At 46.8% G+C, this 19,837-nt stretch overlaps 10 protein-coding genes across 10 annotated transcripts; 4 read left to right on the forward strand and 6 right to left on the reverse strand.

Annotated features, from left to right (window-relative positions):
• Nucleotides 1–712: 712 nt before the first annotated feature.
• Nucleotides 713–2,755, forward strand: TKL1 (transketolase TKL1; the record flags this gene model as incomplete). Its single annotated transcript, XM_002554666.1, has 1 exon — nt 713–2,755. One exon carries the CDS (start codon nt 713–715, stop codon nt 2,753–2,755), a length of 2,043 nt encoding a protein of 680 aa, XP_002554712.1.
• A 305-nt stretch (nt 2,756–3,060) lies between these two features.
• Nucleotides 3,061–3,537, forward strand: LTP1 (tyrosine protein phosphatase LTP1; the record flags this gene model as incomplete). Its single annotated transcript, XM_002554667.1, has 1 exon — nt 3,061–3,537. The coding sequence occupies one exon, from the start codon at nt 3,061–3,063 to the stop codon at nt 3,535–3,537; it is 477 nt and encodes a 158-aa protein (XP_002554713.1).
• A 211-nt stretch (nt 3,538–3,748) lies between these two features.
• On the reverse strand, nt 3,749–5,440 carry NOT5 (CCR4-NOT core subunit NOT5; the record flags this gene model as incomplete). The annotated part of the gene is made up of 1 exon (XM_002554668.1): nt 3,749–5,440. One exon carries the CDS (start codon nt 5,438–5,440, stop codon nt 3,749–3,751), a length of 1,692 nt encoding a protein of 563 aa, XP_002554714.1.
• A 569-nt stretch (nt 5,441–6,009) lies between these two features.
• On the reverse strand, nt 6,010–6,924 carry TPC1 (thiamine transporter TPC1; the record flags this gene model as incomplete). Its single annotated transcript, XM_002554669.1, has 1 exon — nt 6,010–6,924. One exon carries the CDS (start codon nt 6,922–6,924, stop codon nt 6,010–6,012), a length of 915 nt encoding a protein of 304 aa, XP_002554715.1.
• A 194-nt stretch (nt 6,925–7,118) lies between these two features.
• On the forward strand, nt 7,119–7,793 carry RRP46 (exosome non-catalytic core subunit RRP46; the record flags this gene model as incomplete). The annotated part of the gene is made up of 1 exon (XM_002554670.1): nt 7,119–7,793. One exon carries the CDS (start codon nt 7,119–7,121, stop codon nt 7,791–7,793), a length of 675 nt encoding a protein of 224 aa, XP_002554716.1.
• Nucleotides 7,794–7,854: 61 nt separating this feature from the next.
• On the reverse strand, nt 7,855–11,157 carry VAS1 (valine--tRNA ligase; the record flags this gene model as incomplete). Its single annotated transcript, XM_002554671.1, has 1 exon — nt 7,855–11,157. One exon carries the CDS (start codon nt 11,155–11,157, stop codon nt 7,855–7,857), a length of 3,303 nt encoding a protein of 1,100 aa, XP_002554717.1.
• Nucleotides 11,158–11,785: 628 nt separating this feature from the next.
• MRD1 (RNA-binding ribosome biosynthesis protein MRD1) lies at nt 11,786–14,425 on the forward strand (the record flags this gene model as incomplete). Its single annotated transcript, XM_002554672.1, has 1 exon — nt 11,786–14,425. The coding sequence occupies one exon, from the start codon at nt 11,786–11,788 to the stop codon at nt 14,423–14,425; it is 2,640 nt and encodes an 879-aa protein (XP_002554718.1).
• A 58-nt stretch (nt 14,426–14,483) lies between these two features.
• DRN1 (Drn1p) lies at nt 14,484–16,056 on the reverse strand (the record flags this gene model as incomplete). Its single annotated transcript, XM_002554673.1, has 2 exons — nt 14,484–15,969; nt 16,046–16,056. 2 exons carry the CDS (start codon nt 16,054–16,056, stop codon nt 14,484–14,486), a joined length of 1,497 nt encoding a protein of 498 aa, XP_002554719.1.
• Nucleotides 16,057–16,334: 278 nt separating this feature from the next.
• KLTH0F12012g (serine/threonine-protein kinase) lies at nt 16,335–18,047 on the reverse strand (the record flags this gene model as incomplete). Its single annotated transcript, XM_002554674.1, has 1 exon — nt 16,335–18,047. One exon carries the CDS (start codon nt 18,045–18,047, stop codon nt 16,335–16,337), a length of 1,713 nt encoding a protein of 570 aa, XP_002554720.1.
• Nucleotides 18,048–18,237: 190 nt separating this feature from the next.
• On the reverse strand, nt 18,238–19,812 carry PRP31 (U4/U6-U5 snRNP complex subunit PRP31; the record flags this gene model as incomplete). The annotated part of the gene is made up of 1 exon (XM_002554675.1): nt 18,238–19,812. One exon carries the CDS (start codon nt 19,810–19,812, stop codon nt 18,238–18,240), a length of 1,575 nt encoding a protein of 524 aa, XP_002554721.1.
• Nucleotides 19,813–19,837: the final 25 nt, after the last annotated feature.

Here is a 19,837-nt window from a genome sequence, read left to right on the forward strand (position 1 = left end):
CCCGGCCAGCCCAGCTGGCGCGCACTTCTTCACCACTATAGATCCTGACGGCTATATGTGGGCACGTGCCTTTCACGTGCACCGTTTCTTTATCAGCCAACATGTCCCTTTTGCTGACTCAGCAGCTGGGCCGGTTCCGTCCGCGCTGACTAACTCACTCGCTAACTCGTTTCCTTTTCTGGCAGCTCGTGTTCAAGAAAAAGCAATACGAACGCACGTGTTACGTGGTTTGGACTCAGGTCCGGGTAATATCCGGTATCTGTAGTCGCTCCGTACGACTTCATTGTTGGGTTTTTTATTAGGCGTCTCGAGTATTTCACGTGACTTTACGCGAGCGTCACGCGGCGCGCGCGCCTAGCGCACACCCGAGAGCGGCCCCGAGACGTCAACCATAGAAGGCTTCCCTCGCGATTAACTCACATTGCCGCTGCCCGTGCCTTGCGCTTTGCGCGCCTGCTCATGATATCACGACAAACGGAATAACCACCTTTTGCAAGTCGTCCACGTAATACAGAAGAAAGGCAAACACAGAAGAAAAAAAAAAAAAAAGTTGGATCTCGCTCGGTGGATATATAAAAGGAGACCTTTTTGCCACCGGAAGGGTAAAAGTTGATCTCGTTCCTTCGAGCTACTCCCAGCACAGACGCTACTCCAGAGAATTCGCGCCCTGCACATCGCATCCCGCTTCTCTGAACGCCTCTCACTCCGCACAATGTCCAACTTTTCCGACATCGATAGACTTGCCATCTCTACCATCAGACTGCTGTCTGTGGACCAGGTCGCTGCGGCCAACTCCGGTCACCCAGGTGCTCCCCTAGGTCTGGCGCCTGCCGCGCACGTCATCTGGAAGCAGATGAGACTGAACCCAAAGAACCCTGAGTGGATCAACCGCGACCGTTTCGTGTTGTCCAACGGCCACGCTTGCGCGCTGTTGTACTCCATGCTGCACTTGTCCGGCTTCGACTTCTCGATCGAGGACCTGCAAAGCTTCCGTCAGCTGGGCTCCAAGTGCCCTGGTCACCCAGAGTTCGAGCTGCCCGGCGTCGAGGTCACCACCGGTCCCCTGGGCCAGGGTATCTCCAACGCTGTGGGTATCGCCATCGCGCAGGCCAACTTCGCGGCTACCTACAACAAGCCTAACTACACTCTGAGTGACTCGTTCACCTACGCGTTCCTCGGTGACGGCTGTCTGCAGGAGGGTGTCTCCTCTGAGGCCTCCTCCCTGGCCGGCCACCTGAAGCTCGGTAACCTGATTGCCTTCTACGACGACAACCAGATCACTATTGACGGTAACACCAACGTTTCCTTCACCGAGGACGTCGCCAAGCGTTACGAGGCCTACGGCTGGGAGGTTCTGCACGTCCAGAACGGTAACGAGGACTTAGACGGTATCCTCGAGGCCCTCAACCAGGCCAAGAAGTCCCAGGACAAGCCTACCCTTATCAAGATGACCACCACCATTGGTTTCGGTTCTCTGAACGCCGGCTCCCACTCCGTTCACGGTTCTCCATTGAAGCCTGACGATGTCAAGCAATTGAAGACCGCTCTTGGCTTCAACGCTGACCAGTCTTTCGTCGTCCCACAGGAAGTCTACGACTTCTACAATAAGGAGATCATCCAGCCCGGCCAGCAGCTGAACGAGGCCTGGAACAAGACCCTCGAGGAGTACTCCGCCAAGTACCCTGAGTTGGCCGCCGAGCTCAAGAGAAGAATCTCCGGTGAGCTGCCACAGGGCTGGGAGTCAGCTCTGCCTCTCTATACCCCTAAGGACTCTGCCGTCGCCACCAGAAAGTTGTCCGAGATCGTTCTGCAGAACATCCAGGGCACTCTGCCAGAGATGATCGGTGGTTCTGCCGACTTGACCCCATCCAACTTGACCAGATGGAAGGAGGCCGTCGACTTCCAGCCCCCATCCACTGGTCTAGGTGACTACGCTGGTAGATACATCAGATACGGTGTCAGAGAGCACGGTATGGGCGCTATCATGAACGGTATCTCCGCTTTCGGTGCCAACTACAAGGCTTACGGTGGTACTTTCTTGAACTTCGTCTCCTACGCCTCCGGTGCCGTCAGACTTTCTGCTCTGTCCGGCCACCCAGTCATCTGGGTCGCCACCCACGACTCCATCGGTCTAGGTGAGGACGGTCCAACCCACCAGCCTATCGAGACCTTGGCCCACTTCAGAGCTTTGCCAAACATGCAGGTCTGGAGACCAGCCGACGGTAACGAAGTTTCTGCCGCCTACAAGGTCGCATTGACCCATAAGCACACTCCAGCCGTCATTGCTTTGTCCAGACAAAACTTGCCTCAGTTGGAGGGCAGCTCTATTGAGAAGGCTTCTAAGGGTGGTTACGTCTTGCAGGAGGTTGACAACGCTGACATCACTTTGGTCTCCACTGGTTCTGAAGTGAGCATCACTGTCGAGGCCGCTAAGGTTTTGGCTGGCAAGAACATCAAGGCGCGTGTCGTCTCCTTGCCAGACTTCCACACTTTCGACCAACAGCCAGAGGAGTACCAGCTGTCTGTCTTCCCAGACGGCGTCCCAATTATGTCTATTGAGGTGTTGTCCACTTCTGGCTGGTCCAAGTACGCTCACGAATCTTTCGGTTTGGACAGATTCGGTGCCTCCGGTAAAGCTCCTGAAATCTACAAGGCTTTCGAGTTTACTCCAGAGGGCATCTCCACCAGAGCCGAGAAGACCATTGCTTTCTACAAGAACAAGCAAGTTACTTCTCCTCTGCACAAACCTTTCTAATATTCTTCGCATAAAAGCGTCTTGAATTAAATATAAATTATAAAGTTATAGTTTGGAAATGATAAGTGAAATGATAGGACCCTGATGAAGTTTTGTTTTTTTGATCCTGTGCGAATGCACCCTATCTCCGCGGCATGTGCTGTGAGGGCCTGCTCCCTTGTGGGCCAAACCCTTCTTTGGTTTTCCGCCACTGTAAATTTAAGCTTTTATTCCTAACTTTTATATACACTTCCTTTCTGCAGTTTGACACAGAGACAAAGCTGAGAAGTTCTTTCCTGTAGGAAGCGACAACATAGATCTACACAATGACTCAGAAACAGATATCAGTAGCATTTGTTTGCCTCGGAAACATCTGTCGGTCGCCCATGGCCGAAGCTGTCTTTGCTCACACAGTAAAGGCAAAAGGCCTAGAGGACCGCTTCTCGAAAATCGACTCTTTCGGGACAGGGAACTGGCACAAGGGGGAGTCTCCTGACCCTCGCTCAGCGGCAACCTGCCGTAGCCACGGCGTCCCTGTGAACCACCGTGCCCAGCAAATTAGAGCGCCCCAATTCGATGAGTTCGACTACATCATTTGCATGGACGAGATGAACCTCAGAAATCTGAAAAGACTGAAACCTAGTGATTCAAAAGCCGAGATCTATTTGTTTGGGCACTGGAACACTGCCGGAAAATTCAGGGAGATTGTCGACGACCCCTATTATGGTGGTGACGAAGGATTCGAATACAACTTCAAGCAAGTTCAGTACTTCAGTGAGCAATTCCTTGAAATGGAGCTCTAAGGATAAAGCAGTACATAGATAGAGTTTTACATTATTCAAGTTTGCTAGCTGTGTTGATTTTTAAAGTCTATGTCACAGATTTTGAAATTCAGTGAGTAAAGACTTTGTCTCTTCAACTTCAACAAAGCGCGAAAATCAAAACAAAGAGCGCCCCAGGCTGTGATTACTACAAGTTTAGGGATATGCTGTAAATAATTAGTTACATGGGAATCTATATTCTCTCAAACTCTTCCTCACGATACACAAACTCCGCTCCACACCGTCTAGCGAGCCAGGATTTTTGGTAGTCAAAATATCTCCAAGAGATCTCTTCAGATTGCTCCATTCCGGGAGGGAGTTTTTCAACTTCTTTGTAAAACCAGCAGCGGTTCACTTTATTGAACTGCCAACCGCGAATACTCAGTTCTCTGGCCGATAGGAACTGTTCATAGGTTCCCTGATAGTGGTAAAAGATGAAAAAGAGAGTGTCAAGATCGAACTTGGACATTATGCGTGCAAGAGAAGTTCTTGAATAGATGTCATTATGCTTCGGGTGAGTCTTTGTGGGATCAACAGGTTCATTTGAAACCAGTCTGATCGGTTCGTTAGGGAAAAATATCGACGTAGGATGGGGTAGTGAGAGCACATTATGATACAGGTGCGGGGTGTCGGCATCTAGCGAGTCTGGACAATTCAGCAGTGAAGATTCGAGCTGCGAGGCCATTTCAGCAGGCATAGTTTCGTATGGTTGAAGCAGAGTGCGTTTGCTCTCGAGCCAGTAGTCCAAGCCAGGATGGAAAAGAGGGTTTTGAAATGCCGAGTTTTGACTACGGTCCTGCGCCAGCATCTCATCAATCTGCTTAGACATGTCTCTCGGTGGTTGCGCCTCAGTTTGTGGTTGGGTTTGGTTTACGTTTTGCTGTTGTTGGTTTTGGTTTTGGGATCTGTTTTGGTCTTGATCTAGGCTTGAGTTCTGCTGCGGAGTTAAGTCGGAATTGTGATCTGGATGCTGTTCCTCGTTAGAGTTCTGGCCCTGGGATTGGCCTGGAGCCTGAGATTGGGGAGGCGTGTCCCTTTTTGCTGGGAGCGAAGCTAGGCCTGTACTAGATGTCGACGGCGATGCAACAGCACTAGGTGAGTTCTGGTTGTCTGTCAGAGAGTTAGATGCAGATGGAGGTAGCGCGGCGCCCGACGATCCTTTTTTTCTGGGAGACCGCTCGGCTTTACTTGCTTTCACAGGCTTAGAAGATGGTTCTAAGTCTTTTGCCTCTTCGCCAGGCTGTATCTCACAGTCCATGTCTTCGTAGATGGTATCGTACTCGATGAAGTCTGGATCGTCGTTGTTTTCAACATAATACTGAATATCTTCTTGGTACTCTTCCACTGTGTCTGGTTCCAGTTCATTATTTTGGAGCTGCTTCAAAATGTTCTCCAAGTTCGCGATGTGGAAAGCGTGCCTTTCGCACTGCTCCTCGTTATCTTGGGCTTCGTATGACTCCAACTGTTTCTGAAGTTCTTCGAGGCAATCCTGCACAAACAGAAATTGATCGCGTTTCTTGAGCTCGCGAGGGTCTTTAATAATGTCTGGATTCGTGAGAGCCTCTGTTGAAAACTGCTTTGTTTTCATCATCTTCTCAACAGACTTAAAACGTTCCATGCCTGACTCTATCAGACGACGATTTTCCATAAGTACCTGCTGCTTATCCTTGACATCTTCCTTACTGAGCCAAGTTTTTATCTGGTCTCTGTGTTTTTGCAGCTTTTTGATCTCTCGCTTGAGGTCACTTTCCAGTTTCTCGCGGTACGACGTGTTGGAAGCATCGGTGCTCTGAAACTTATCGTACACATCTTCGAAGTCTTGAAGTCCTTCTTTCACCTTTTTCAGCAGCTTTTCTATGTCTTGTTGAAGTTTCCTTTGCGACATTTCAGAAAAGACGAATCGGCTAATTGGAGTGCGCTGACTAAATACTAGCCTAAAGTTCTTGAAATGCCAACTATGCTTGGTTCAACTCTCTTGTTCGCTGCGGTTTACTGCTGGTCAATGTTTAAGTTCAATATTGTAAAATGGTTTCTGGATTAACAGAGAGGGTAACACTCAGCACGTATCATCAACATCTCGAAGAACAGTGATAGCTCTAAATTGGTTAGCAACTAATGGAAGCGAAGTGTCAAGAATATGCCCCGAACTTTGTTTTCTAACCTTTGAATAGTGGCGAAATGTAACGCTTTGCTGCAAAATATACGCGATTTACCTATTATATCGACGATTGCCTTAAGTGTATTATGCCGTTCCAGCGGCTACGTTTAGCGCTCACCAGAGTCCATGGAATTAGCAGGATGCGGTCAGAGAAGATCAAGTGCGCTTTTCTTCTATTCTACTTCTATACCTCCTCGGATCTTGGTACTTCTCAGCGTACCCATGAAAAAAACTCGCAGTTTATCTCAAGAGCGAATCTCGGCAATTGGAAGAGGGCTCCATCAAATACCTACAGGCTACCCTGTCCTTCTTAGGCACCACTCGTACATCCCAAGGCTCACAACAGTGCTAGGAACGCTTTTAAAAATTGCCAAGCTATATCCCCGGTACAATGCACGTAAGCCCTCCTTCTCTGTGATCCGCAGGGCTAGCTTGATGAACCCCACTCCTGTATAGTATTCGTATGCCACGTTCGCGTGACTCAAGTGCGCAATTCTTTGCCAGTTCACAACTTGGTATCGTTTTCGTACCGTGTCGAGCGGAAAGACGATTGTTTTGGAGACGACACCCGCTATCATGCTCGCAGATCTGTCAAGCATCTGAATATGCGTTGAATCGCGGCTAGAGCTCTGCTCACAGAAGATCTTGACTGCCTCATAAGTAGCGAACATAGAAGAGCAGGTAATCGTGATTGAGACAACCGATGAAGTCACACCCTTGAAGAACCCATGCAAGCCCTCGTGCTGCAAGATTTCTCGGACGGTGCTCAGCATGGTCGAGAACTGACGATTGTGATTCGCGATGAACCGCGTTCGCAAAACATCACACGGGTAGGACGCAACTGCGCTGCAGGTACCTGCCAAAGCGCCTACAACAGCTGTGTGAACTTGTGCAGGCCAATCATTCCCTGAAAGCCACTTGTTGAGCGTCGAGTACGAGCTAAATTGCGTTGAACCGTATAGCACATACATAGTCATCGCGGGTACGTTTCCCTTCCACAGTGCTCTGACTCCCTCTTCACGGACAAGCTTACCCAATGTGAGGAGAGTTCCTCCATTTGCCGCTTCGTTTGCCAGTTGAAGCTGTAAGCGAATTTTTAGCGTGTCCAATGGTGCCGTCACAAGCCTTGCACTCAACCCTGACACACACCCGGCAAGAAGAGACTTGGCCAGCGGTATTTCTTGCCCCTTTCGTAAGTGGTCTCCACTCATAAACCCGGTTAGCCACGAAAGGACAGGTCAAGATACCTTCAATAGTCTTACTTTAGTACATACCAAAGTTCGCTTAGTATTGTTAGCGGTTTTCCTTAGAGTTGTATCATTGAAAAATTTCAAGCTCATCTCATCTTAAAAACACAACCTGTGCGAAACAAAGTCTTTAGAATCGTTTTGGCAGTCCAACAGCCATGATATCAGCTCAAACAGGCGTCTTGGACCAAGTTGATGGGTCTTGCAAACTACAATGTGGTGAAACTACCGTGATATGCTCTGTAACAGGTCCAATTGAACCTAAGGCAAGACAAGAGCTACCTTCCCAACTGGCACTCGAGGTTGTCGTTAGACCCTGCAAAGGAGTGCCCAATACAAGGGAAAAACTACTAGAAGACCAGATTCGTGGCGTTGTGACACCTGTTTTGGCCAAATATCTGTACCCTAGACAGCTTTGCCAAATATGCTTTCAGATTCTAGAGAGCGGCGAACCTGAAGACGAGTACAACGTCAAAGAGCTTAACAGCTGCATAAATGCTGCATACCTGGCCCTGATAGACTCGGGTGTCGCGCTACAGAGCTCCTTTTCTAGCGTATGTGTCTCAGTCCTTGGGTCAAACAATGAAATATTGGTTAATCCGACCCAAGAGCAGCTTATTAAGTCTGACTCTACTCACATTCTAGCATTGGAGGTCGGATCTGGGGGCAAGAAAATTCAAAACGTTCTATTAATCGAGAGCAACGGCGACTTCACTGAAGAAATTATGTTCAACGTGCTTAGTAGAGCCGAAAAAGCCTGCGTTGAAGTTGCGCTTGAATTAAGGAAAGCTGTTGAGGACAAAATAAAGCGCGACTTCATCTGGAAGCAGTAGGTTCAGTGCATTTGTATTAATTATAAAGCGAGTAATATCAGTTATATATGGGGCAATAAATTTACAACTTCAAGCGTTCCAGGTTTGCAATCGTAGCTTCCAGACCCTCAATTTCGGCCAATGTGTTTTCAAATCTAGCCTTGTTGGAAGCCTTGGCTTGGTCATTAGCTTTAGCTTCGTAGTCCTTACTTGTCATGATCTTCTCAATACCTTCCTTTGTCTTCTGAGCCTTCTCCAACTTAGATTGAGTCTTGGAAATTTCAGAGTCAATGTCGACATGTCCTTTCACCAAAACGTGGACATTGACCTCAGGGTTTACGGCTTGCAAAACGGCACCTTCTGGGACATCTGAAGAGGCTTTCACAACATTGACTTCATCAATGGCTTTGATCAACGAAACGATGGACTCCTTCTGAGAAGTGGCAGTTTCGAAGAATGCTGCATTGGAAGATTCGATGAAGACCTTTCCGTTTTTCAAAATGCCGTATTGCGCAAGCAAGGAACGTGCCTCCTTGATAGCATCTAGAATCAATTCGTATTCCTCACTAACCTTCTTGTCATCAAACTCCTTTTTGTAGACTGGGTAGGAAGCTTTGACGATGGTTGGCGAAGTTTCAGTAGAACGCTTGGGGAGACGTTGCCACATTTCCTCGGAAATGAAAGGCATGAATGGATGGATCAGCCTCAACGCATTGTCGATCAAAATGTAAAGTGTGTCCTTAGCTGATTTCTTTTCCGCTTCTGAGCCTTCATTGATCAAGTACTTAGAGTTCTCAATGTAGACGTCACACACCAGGTACCAGAATTCGTAAATACCACTAGTCGAAGTCAAAAAGTCACGCTTTTCAAGTGCTTCATTGATGGACTTCGCATAGTCAGTCATTTTAGTTAAGATCCATTTCTCAACAAGCGATTCGTTACCTGACAACTTCTCTTCGGCAGGTGGCTGGTAGTCACCGCCAAGGCGCATCAAAGCGAACTTGGTGGCCTGATAGATCTTGTTACAGAACTTTCTGTAGCCCTCAACACGCAAGATGTCCAGATTGATGTCACGGCCACCAGTGGTGTATGCACAGAGAGCAAATCTCAGAGCATCGGTACCACACTGTGGAATACCGTTGGGGTAAGACTCTTTTTGTCCACTCTTAGCCTTCTCAACTTCTCTTGGGTCAAGATTACCACCTAAGAGCTTGGCATGCAGATCCTCCAAGCTAATACCGCTAACAACATCTAGTGGGTCAATAACGTTACCCAAAGACTTAGACATCTTCCGGCCCTGGGCGTCACGAACTAACGAGTGGCAGAAAACTTCTTTGAAGGGAATTTCGCCTGTTAATTTCAGGCCTAGCAAGATCATCCTAGAGACCCAGAAGAAAAGGATGTCCCAACCAGTTTCCAACATTGAGAATGGGTAGAACCTTGACATGTCTTCGGTTTTCTCGGGCCAGCCAATAGTAGAGAATGGCCACAGGCCAGAGGAAAACCACGTATCCAGAACGTCTTCATCCTGTCTTAGAGTGTACTTCTCGTTAGGGAATTTCTTGGCAGCCTTAGCCTGAGCTTCTTCTAGGTTTCTACCAGACACCCAGTACTCACCATCAATCTCATCATGTTCTTGTCCCTCAATCTCAACGAAGTAGACTGGGCAACGATGTCCCCACCACAGTTGTCTAGAAATACACCAGTCTTGAATGTTCTCAAGCCAGTGGAAGTATTCAGCCTCTGAAGACTTAGGTGTGATAGTGATTCTGCCGTCTTTGACAGCTTTGATGGCTTCCTTGGCCATGTCAGATTGAGAAACCCACCATTGAGGCTTCAGTAAAGGTTCAATAATGTCCCCTGATCTTGAGCAGGTAGGAATAGTCATTTCGTTATCTTCTTGGCCGATGTATAACCCCTTTTGCTTCAATGCCTCAATAACATTCTTTCTGGCATCAAATCTCTTCATGCCACACCATTCAGGACCACAATTCTCGTTGAGCAGACCGGTGTCAGTCAACACATTAATGAATTCAAGGTTGTGACGCTTACCAGTATTGTAATCGTTTTGGTCATGGGCAGGGGTCATCTTCACGGCACCGGTACCAAATTCCATATCAACGGCCTCACTGTCGCAAAAGATGGGGATTTTTCTGGGCAAGAAAGGATGCTGAACGAACTTCCCGTGCAGGTGCTTGTAACGAGGGTCGTCTGGGTGGACAGCGATACCAGTGTCACCGAACATGGTCTCAGGTCTGGTAGTGGCCACTATCAGCTTCTCATCGGAGTCCACGACAGGGTATGCGAAAGACGTGAGGACACCAAATTCAACCTTCTCATCATAGCCAGGAACGGACAGCAGAGTTCTGGCTTTGACATCTTTGTTTTCCACTTCGAGATTGGAAATGGCGGTGTTTAGTTTGACAGACCAGTTGACCAGTCTTGAAGCACGGTAGATAATGCCTTCTTCGTGCAATCTAACAAAAGCCTCAGTAACAGACTTTGAGAGCTCCGGGCTGAGAGTAAAAGCTTCACGGCTCCAATCATAAGAAGCACCGAGCTTGTTGATTTGCGTCTTAATTCTCTTGTGGTAGTCTTCTTTCCACTCCCATATTTTTTTAACAAAAGCCTCTCTGCCATAGTCGTGTCTAGTCTTCTTTTCCTTCGCCCACACCTGTTTCTCGACAACAGATTGAGTAGCGATACCGGCATGGTCGAAACCAGGTAGGAAAAGCACAGTCTTGCCCTTCATTCTGTTGTATCTGATCAAAGAGTCCTGGATGGAAATTGTCAAACCGTGTCCGATGTGCAGGGCACCAGTGACATTTGGAGGGGGAGCAGGAATGCAGAACAAGCCTTCAGGTTTCACCTTGCCGTCCTCAGTGAACTCAGGCTCGAAAAACCCGGACTTCACCCACCAGTCGTACCAGGAACTCTCCACATTGGCGGGGTTGTAGGCTTTGAGAGCTGGGTCTTCTAAGGACACGAGGACCTTCTTCTCACCGGCCACAGTTTTGTCCACAAACTCTGGGATAGGCTCCACCTCCTTCTTCTTCTTTTCTTTCTTTGGAGCGGCAGCCTGTTTGCTTGCAGCTTCGGTCTTCTTGGCCTGTTTGGCTGCGAATTTCAAAAGCTTTTCGGCCTTCTTTCTCTCTTTCTCGATCTCCTTACTACTCTTCTCGGTCCCGTCCTCCTTCAGAGGATTGATGATAATCTCTCCGGTCTTGGGGTCCACTGGAGGTAACTGTTCAGCGCTCATGGTGCCTTTTATCGTTGATTTTGGCCTGATCGACGTAAAACCTCCTATAAATTGTAGCTTATGGTGAAATTGCGGTACCGGGTATCTAAAACTAGGTATCGCAAGCCTCGCCACGCTCTTATACATCTATCTACAATATTTGCAAGTTCACAAAATATCATGAGAGTGGTTCATGTGTATGGCAGGATTGGCTTGCCGGGATTGAGTCAGAGGCATCGTGACATTCGTAGAAAATTTTTAGTGTCCAAAAACGGAAGTCATGCCAAATAAGGATACATATCTAGAAAGGGCAAATAATGTGCCATTATACCTAAAGGAGCATAGCTTCCTAATTTGACTATACTCTGAATAAGGAAGTTGAGCTATGATCTCCAAATGTGGAAATACTCCCAAATATAGTATTGATACTTATATCGGAGAGTCGATTGGACTCACTATATACGATCAAAATGAATGATGGGAGCAGTCAGCAATGAAGTTGAGACGCTAATAGGGAACGGACTCACCTTGACGCTTCCATTAAACCTCTCTAGCTGAAGTCTTCTACAGACGCTCCACTTTTCACTCCACGCATAAGCGCGAGAAACAGTCCAAGTTAGCTTTATTTCCGGAATATCACCATAAACGCATACGGAAAAATTTTAGTACGATGCTCATCTCATCTCATCTCATCTCATCTCATTCAATCTAGCAACTCTTGAAACATTAAGTTCTTGACTAACCCCCAAGCTTCTTTTTTAAACTTGCTATATCAATGTCGAGAGTTATAGTGAAGGGGCTTCCCAAGTACTTGACTGATGACCAACTCAAGGACCATTTCAGCAAAAGACTGGCGCACCTTCATAAGGGCGCAGATGTGACGGAAGCCATCACAGATGTCAAGATTCTTAAAAATAGAGCTGGTGAATCGAGAAGGTTTGCCTTCGTTGGTTTCAGATCGGAGGAGGACGCTTTCGATGCTGTCAACTACTTCGATCAATCTTTCATTCACACCTGCAAGATCGAGGTCACTATGGCCAAGAGTTTCGCGGACCCTCGTGTTCCCCAGCCTATGCGCGAGAAGAGGCGCGAGGCATTGAAAAGACTTCGAGAGAGAGAAGATCAGCTTCTCGAGGAGAAGACCGCTAAAAAGCTCCAAAAGCAGAAGCGTGACTCTTCCAAGCCAGGCATAGACGCAGAAATTAAAAGCAACAAACAGCTGCAGGAATTTATCGACACGATGAAGCCCAGCTCGCAGGTGGCATCTTGGGACAATCTCGGTGGCGCTGTAAAATCCGCACCCTCGAACCAGCTCGCAGTCCAGGCCGATGCTCCGCAAGGCAACTCGCTGCTAGCACAGGCACTGGCCATGAAGTCTGAAGACAAAGAGCCTCAAGGATTTAGAGCACAAGAAAACGAGAGTGACGACGAATACACAACACTTGATGGGCAAAAAGGGCAGGGGGACGACGGTGGCACAGAGGAAGAGCAAATGGTTAAGCTTGACAACTTTAACGAGCCAGCTGGAGAGAACATTGCACAAGACCAGGAAGTCTCAGATTTTGACTGGCTAAAGCAGCGCCGCACAAGAATAAAGGAACAGCAAGAAAACTCCGTCGGCGCTGGTACCGCGCCAGAGAAGCCAACCGAAACCACGCAAGTAGATGAGCCAACGGAAACGCCGCCTGCTGAGGATAAAGAACCAGAACAATCCCCGGCGGAGCCTCCCATGGACACCTCAGAGGAAGAAAAATTCATCCAAAAAATTAGAACAACTGGTAGACTTTTCCTGAGAAACATATTGTATACTGCCACTGAAGAAGACTTCAAAGGTCTGCTTGCTCCATTTGGAGAGCTCGAAGAAGTTCATGTTGCACTTGACACTAGGACTGGTAAATCTAAAGGGTTTGCTTACGTTATGTTTCGCAACCCGGAGGATGCTGTTAACGCGTATGTCGAACTTGACAAACATATTTTCCAGGGTCGATTACTTCATATACTACCGGCAGACGCAAAGAAGTCGCATCGGCTCGATGAATTCGATCTCAAAAATCTGCCGCTGAAGAAGCAGCGTGCCCTGAAGAGAAAGGCCAATGCAGCGCACGAAACGTTCTCATGGAACTCCCTTTACATGAACCAGAACGCCGTACTGGGAAGTGTTGCAGCGAAGTTGGGTGTTCAAAAGTCTGACCTGATTGACGCAACGGATGCTAGCGCTGCAGTAAAGCAAGCCTTGGCTGAAGCTCACGTCATTGGAGATGTCAGGAAGTACTTTGAGTCCAAAGGAATGGACTTAGCTAAATTCGCCGAAATGAAATCCCCGAACGACCGTGATGATACTGTTCTTCTAGTGAAAAACTTTCCTTTCGGAACCACTCATTCCGAACTTGCTGAACTGTTTTTGCCTTTCGGTAAGCTACTAAGGCTCCTGTTGCCACCAGCGCAGACGATTGCAGTCGTTCAGTATCGCGATGCTACCTCAGCTAGGGCTGCGTTCACCAAACTCTCCTACAAAAGGTTTAAGGACGGTATTCTTTATCTTGAGAAAGGCCCTAAGGGATGCTTCAAAAGAGACCCTGAAGGCGACGAAATTGTTGACCTTCACGAAGAACCTCAGTCTGCCACTGCCCGGGAAGCGAGGGCAACCGGAGATGAGATCATGGAAGTTGATAAAGATGATAAGCAGGATGAAGATGGAACAGATGATGTACTGGATGGACCTACTGTATCCATATTTGTTAAGAATTTGAACTTTTCTACGACCACCAAGGAGCTCACAGAAAAGTTCAAGCCATTCAGTGGCTTTGTGGTTGCCCAGGTCAAGACCAAACCCGATCCCAAAAACGCCAACAAAACACTCTCTATGGGTTTTGGATTTGCTGAGTTCAAAACCAAAGAACAAGCGGTGGCTGTTATTGACGCATTAGATGGAGCAGTTTTGGACGGACACAGGATTCAACTAAAACTCTCCCACCGCCAAGGCTCTGCAGCCCCTACTTCTGGCCAGTCCAAGAAGAAATCCAGCGGTAAAATCGTCGTTAAGAATTTGCCATTTGAGGCTGAACGCAAGCAAGTTTTCGAATTGTTCAGTTCATTCGGACAGCTCAAGTCAGTTAGAGTGCCTAAAAAATTCGACAAGTCTACTAGAGGTTTTGCTTTCGTTGAGTTTCTACTACCAAAAGAGGCTGAAAATGCTATGGAACAACTTCAAGGTGTGCATTTGTTGGGTCGGAGACTTGTAATGCAGCATGCTGAACAAGAACCCCAAGATGCAGAGGAGCAAATTGCAAGGATGACTAAGAAGGTGAGGTCTCAAGTAGCAACTCAGGAACTTGCTGCTCTGCGGAACGGAGGCCGTAGAAAGGTGGATCTCGAGGACGAATTAGATGAAAACGATGGTTTGAATGGTTTTTAAAAAGGTTGTCTATTAGCATTTTATATATTAATCTAAGCATTATGTTGATATGGGAATATTAACTGTTAAGCTCGTAATCTTTGAAATTTTTCTGGAAGAGCTTGACATCTAGTTTCTCTTCTTCTTGCGTTTGGTGACAGATCTTCGAATCCCATTTGGCCCTTTTCGGAAGCCTTAGTACAAACGCAAGTACTCTGCGACCAAATTGGAGGTCGATCCGTTCATCGGCACCGAATCGTGCAGCATAGACCTTTGGTTCGGCACCTTCGTTTTCGTGAACAGTAAACTGTATATAGTTCTGCTCGCGATCGTTGAGAAGAGCTTTAAAGTCTTCGTTATGTGGCCCACTGTACTGATCAAATTCAAGCTTCGCATTGTTAGTGTATTTTGTGTTATTGAAATGGACCTGTCTCTCGAGGGCAGCGGAGAATTTGCCAATCAAGTATTTAGGAACCGGAAAAACCTGTTTGTGGTAGTGAATTGAATTTTCTGAATTAATCTCGAACGATATGGTACATGTTTCAAATCTTTCAAAATTCATCTTTGCAATGGCTCTTTCATACTTCAAACTTTCCAAATAAATTGGGCTTGTGGAAATATCATAATCGATGCCATCATCAGGGTTAATCTTTGGTATATGCTTTATGGGTATCACAAGGCAATGTCCCGAGAACTCCATATTGTTAGTTGGTACTGTTAGCGGCCCCTTGGCCGTTGTTAAATACGCATGCTCCCCAATTGAAATAATAAGGTGTTCTTCTATCTTGGGGTTACTGAAGCAAAATCTGCATTCTTCGGGAAGTATTTGCTTAGGTTTTTTCGCCGGCGCTTCGGCTGCTTGATTCTGCTCTAGAGGGCGCTTATTTGTTTCCGGAAGCTCGTAAGGATTTCCCATCAGAGATGGCTTTGAAGACTTTGGCCCATCGCCGTCAAGAGAAATGCTGAAGGCGTACGCCCATTTAGCACCGGAGTTGTATTCTGCCACATTGAGACATCTAGTTAAGATATCAGATCCTGACCATTCAAAAGGAAGAGTTTCATGAAATAAATCAACAACATTAGTGGCAAAATGATATTTGGGTCGGACAGATTTCATTATATCATCAACGAGAGATCTGTTCTTGCCATGTCCACCACGGCTTCTATCGAAAGGTTTGCTCCAATCGTCAGTGAGGAGAATGTCCACGTTTTTGTTATCGAGGCCAGCGAAAGTTTTCATTATGGATTCTCGGTTTTTCTCAAGATAACCATCGCTTCCACTAATATAAGCAATTCGGAGCCCATGAGACGTGATAAAGATGCCATAGCCGTTTAAAAGAGTAATGTTCGACCCCAGCTTGTTTGAGCCTTGGTCAGGCACCAGTAGTTGCCTCCCATTAGTGCAGAAGACTGGAACGCCTGCAGATTTTGATTTGGCTTCCTCGGCTGTATCAAATACGTGACCCAAAAGGAACGCACAGTCAAACGGGCCGGACTTCGTATTAAGTTGTTCAAGCTTAGTCAAAACTGTATCCACAGTACTGACGCTGGCGCGCAAGACGAGCCTGAAAGCTCAAAAAAGTTAGTAGAGGTCCCAAAGACACCATCGGTAACAATCTCTCTCAAAATATTCTAACTTACACCTTAAGCATTTGATTTACTGCTCACAATAATTCCTTCGATATGTAACTGAACTTTTAGATACATAATCGCATTATGAGATCTTATTAGATCACATGACCATACGGGGATCTTCAAATAACCGCTCAAAGTCTTAGGTTTGTGACGCTAAATGAATGTTCCCGCTTGTCTAAACCGCCAAGGCTAATACCACGCAACATCACTAAATTGTGGGCCTCGCAACGAACTTTCTTGTTATTTTTTTAATATATACCCTTTGAACAAATATTCTTGTCACTATCATCCATCCTTAATAAAAAGTGGCAAAAGGATCTGCATGCTCCGAACCTCCGTAAACAACTCCACTAGAGCCACTTTTACCCTTTCTGTGCCTATACGTGAAACCGATCAGCTTAGATACCACAGCCGAGTCGTCCACCATGGCACTTAGCTTGTCTTGCCGTTTAAAGACGTCCGCGTACTTTGCCATGTCCGCCTCACTGGTGAAATCATCAAAATATCCTGCATCTGTCTCGTTGTCGAGTTGAGGGATAAAGGGTGGGCTCACGTTCCTGAGGTTCTCAAAACTAATTTCGGCGAAATATTTCATTTTCTTTACGTGCTCAAAGGATCTGAGCCTACTAATAGGATCGGCAATCAACCTTGTAATGAGCTCCCAAGTTCTGTCAGAAAAAGCGTAACGGCCATTGTCGCATCTTGGTCTCCTCAACACGTGTTTCCAGCACCTCAGGTTCTCATATGTTTCGTTTGTGGATGAACCACTAAAGGGAGTGTATCCCACTAAACTTTCGAAAAGAATGCATCCCAATGACCAGTAGTCCACTGTAAAGTCATAGTTTTTGGCTTCTAAAACCTCGAGAGCCATGTAATCTGGAGAGCCCACGGTTGAAGAAGCATAATTTACATCGCTGTCCCGTAGTTTCTTGTACATCTGTCTTCTGTCATTCATGGATTTCTCCTCAAACTTAGGGAAGTCCAAATTCTTGACTTCCTCCAGTCTAATCTTCATACTTTCTATCCTTTCCATTGATACAGTTCCGGCTGCTAAGCCAAAATCTGTCAATTTTATGTGGCCCCTAGAGTCAATGAGGAAATTTTCAGGCTTCAGGTCTCTATGTGTGTACCCCAGCTGGTGTAGCGCATCAACAGCACAAAACATCTCACTTATGTAGAACCTCGCATGAGGGGCCTGCAGAAATCTCGTGTTAATAAGTAATGTCCTGTAGTCTCCGCCGGGAACAAACTCCATGGCAAGGTACAAACTGCTAGGATCTTGGAAGGCATACAACAGCTTCACAAGCCATTCAGACCTAGTAGTAGTTAAGATATCTCTTTCTGTCAAAACATGGTTGGTCTCATTCAGCTTCATCAAAAGCTTTTTGTTGAGAATTTTAAGGGCACAGATCTCCCGGGTATCGCGTTTCCTTGCCAAGTAGACTTGCCCGTATCCACCTTGGCCGACCTGAGTTATCATTTCGAAGTCTTTGTTTTTTGGCTTCAATCTTCTTTTTCTCAAAATGCCCGTTTCTTTGCCGAGGTACGCCTGCCACTCTTTAGATATTTCTGGCCCCGCGACACCTTGCGTACGCTGCTGCTCGAGGTACCTCATAACCTGCCGAGTACGCTCTCTTCTACTGATAACGTAGTCGAACATATCACAGTAATAGTCAAGAAAATACATTTGGCACACGTTGACAAGCCTCTTAGTGTTGTTTGAGGAAGCTTTCTTGTGAAAGTCGAGAGGCAGCTTTTTTGGAGATCGCGTGTAGTCGATATCGGCATTGGAATCATCAACGTCCATCATCGAATTCCTCGATACATCTGCCCCATTCACAGATCTTGTAGGTGAAGGAGACTGGTTTTCGCCCCGAAACTTTGACGGGGTACTAGGCTGATACTGAAACTTAGGAGAATCCACAGCAGCATCAAAGCTCAATTGCCCAATGTTGTCAGTTAGACTCTCGATTTCTCTGTAGCGGCTATTGGCTGGTTTTTGATACATTGCTGGATAGGGACCCTAAGCTAAGCAATACGGGACGTCTGGGGATCACGAATTTAGAGATGTCCCTCATATTTTTGTATATTCTGAGCTATGTTTATCATTTCCTTTTTCGGTAAAGCTGTATTGCTTTGCGTTATAGAGCACGTGATGATAAACTCTTCAAGCGTCGAACTTCTTCATGCCATGCTCTCTATCGCTCAGTGTGCCGTTTCCCTTGCAGTAACTTGAGATACCATTCATTCTCAGTGTTACTTGGTGCTTTTTTATCTTGTTTTTCGGTGTTCTGCAGCTTTTCTGGAGCTGAAGCCATCAACTTGTTCGATCTATCGTCAAGCGTTAAAAAATCTTGCGTGCTTTGTGATTCTGCTGCCACTCTGTGCTGCATAGACTTCCTCAACTTGGCCTTGTTGTTGGCACTCGAAGAAGCGAAGGCAGCCCTCACAGTATTGGCCATGCCCATTCCGATTTCCTCGCCAAATACGTCCATGGTGGTGCTTTCTTGCTTTCCGAACTCCATGCGATTTTGTAGTTGGCGAACGTGTGACAATTGAAACTGCTCTTTATACTTGCGGAACCTTTTACCTGCTCTCTTTTTTTTAGGCTTATCCTCTGGAACCGGGAGCGCCTTCGTGTTAGAGAGGTTTGGCGGATCCAGTAGTCCGCGCAGCCTTTTCAATACATCTTGTCTCCACTTTAATCCAAGCTCTCCACCAGGACTGTTTTTAGAAACATCAACTCTCACGCACAGTGAAACCTTGGCACAAACCATTCTCAAGGCCTGCTTTTGTATTGTGACGGGCTGGCCACTAACCAAGCTACTGTGGTATATATGACCCCTCTGCCTCACCCCACTTTCGTGGAAGTCAAGCTCGCTGGAAATACGCTTAGAGTTCCCGATTGATGCTAGATTGCAGCTTGGCATTTCGCTAAGCTCCAAAAGGCCGCCGGCGGCAGCGATGAGTGCCGCAGAAGTCGCAGGGCCCACTAGAGCACATAAGTTAGGCGCCACCTGCGAAATCAAAGACGCTACATACTGCGCAATACTATCTTGTAGATCACAAAGCTCTAGGAGCACGTTGATTGAGTCCATGAGAAGCTCTGAATCCTTGGGTGCCAAATTTGTTTCCTGCCTGAAGCCAGTATGCATGGCCATGGAAAGCACTAGCAATTGCTCTCTACTTATAGTATCCTGAAGCTCCTGGAGTTCAAGCTTCCCACCGCCTTTAGTTTCGAGCAGGCGTACCACCTTTGCGTAACTGTTTGCAGATGCAATCAGCGACTCCAGCTCCGGAAACTTTTGATCATAGATACTAGCAATAAGCTTTCTCAGAAGGCTAACTTCTTGTTGGATAACGGGCTGTACCAGACTTAGCAGCATTGCGTTAGCTGGACTTTTCTCATCCATTAAACGGCAGATGCCAACGTGATAGGCATAGACTTTGGAAACCTCTACAGCGCTTCCTGGCTGACCTTTTGAAAAGGCATACGGCTCGTAATGGTCAAGGAAAGCCCTAATCTCGCCGCCGGTGTTTTCCTGCGAGCCGTCATGGACTATTTCCTCTCCCTCACTCTCATCAGTTGTTGGGAAATCATCATTAAGATCATTTAGCAAATCCTCATCGTCCATTCTATCAAGTAGCTTTTGGTCGCTTGAAACTCCGGTGTTGCAGGAGCCTCTCAACCCAAGCGATGTCTGATGTTTAGTCACAAGTTGTTCTAACTTAGTCAAAAACAAAGGCCTTAGCATTTGCGTACATGGTGACATCAACACAATCTGAAATATAGAATTG

This window comes from Lachancea thermotolerans (genome assembly GCF_000142805.1).
Source record: "Lachancea thermotolerans CBS 6340 chromosome F complete sequence".
Taxonomy (NCBI): domain Eukaryota; kingdom Fungi; phylum Ascomycota; class Saccharomycetes; order Saccharomycetales; family Saccharomycetaceae; genus Lachancea; species Lachancea thermotolerans.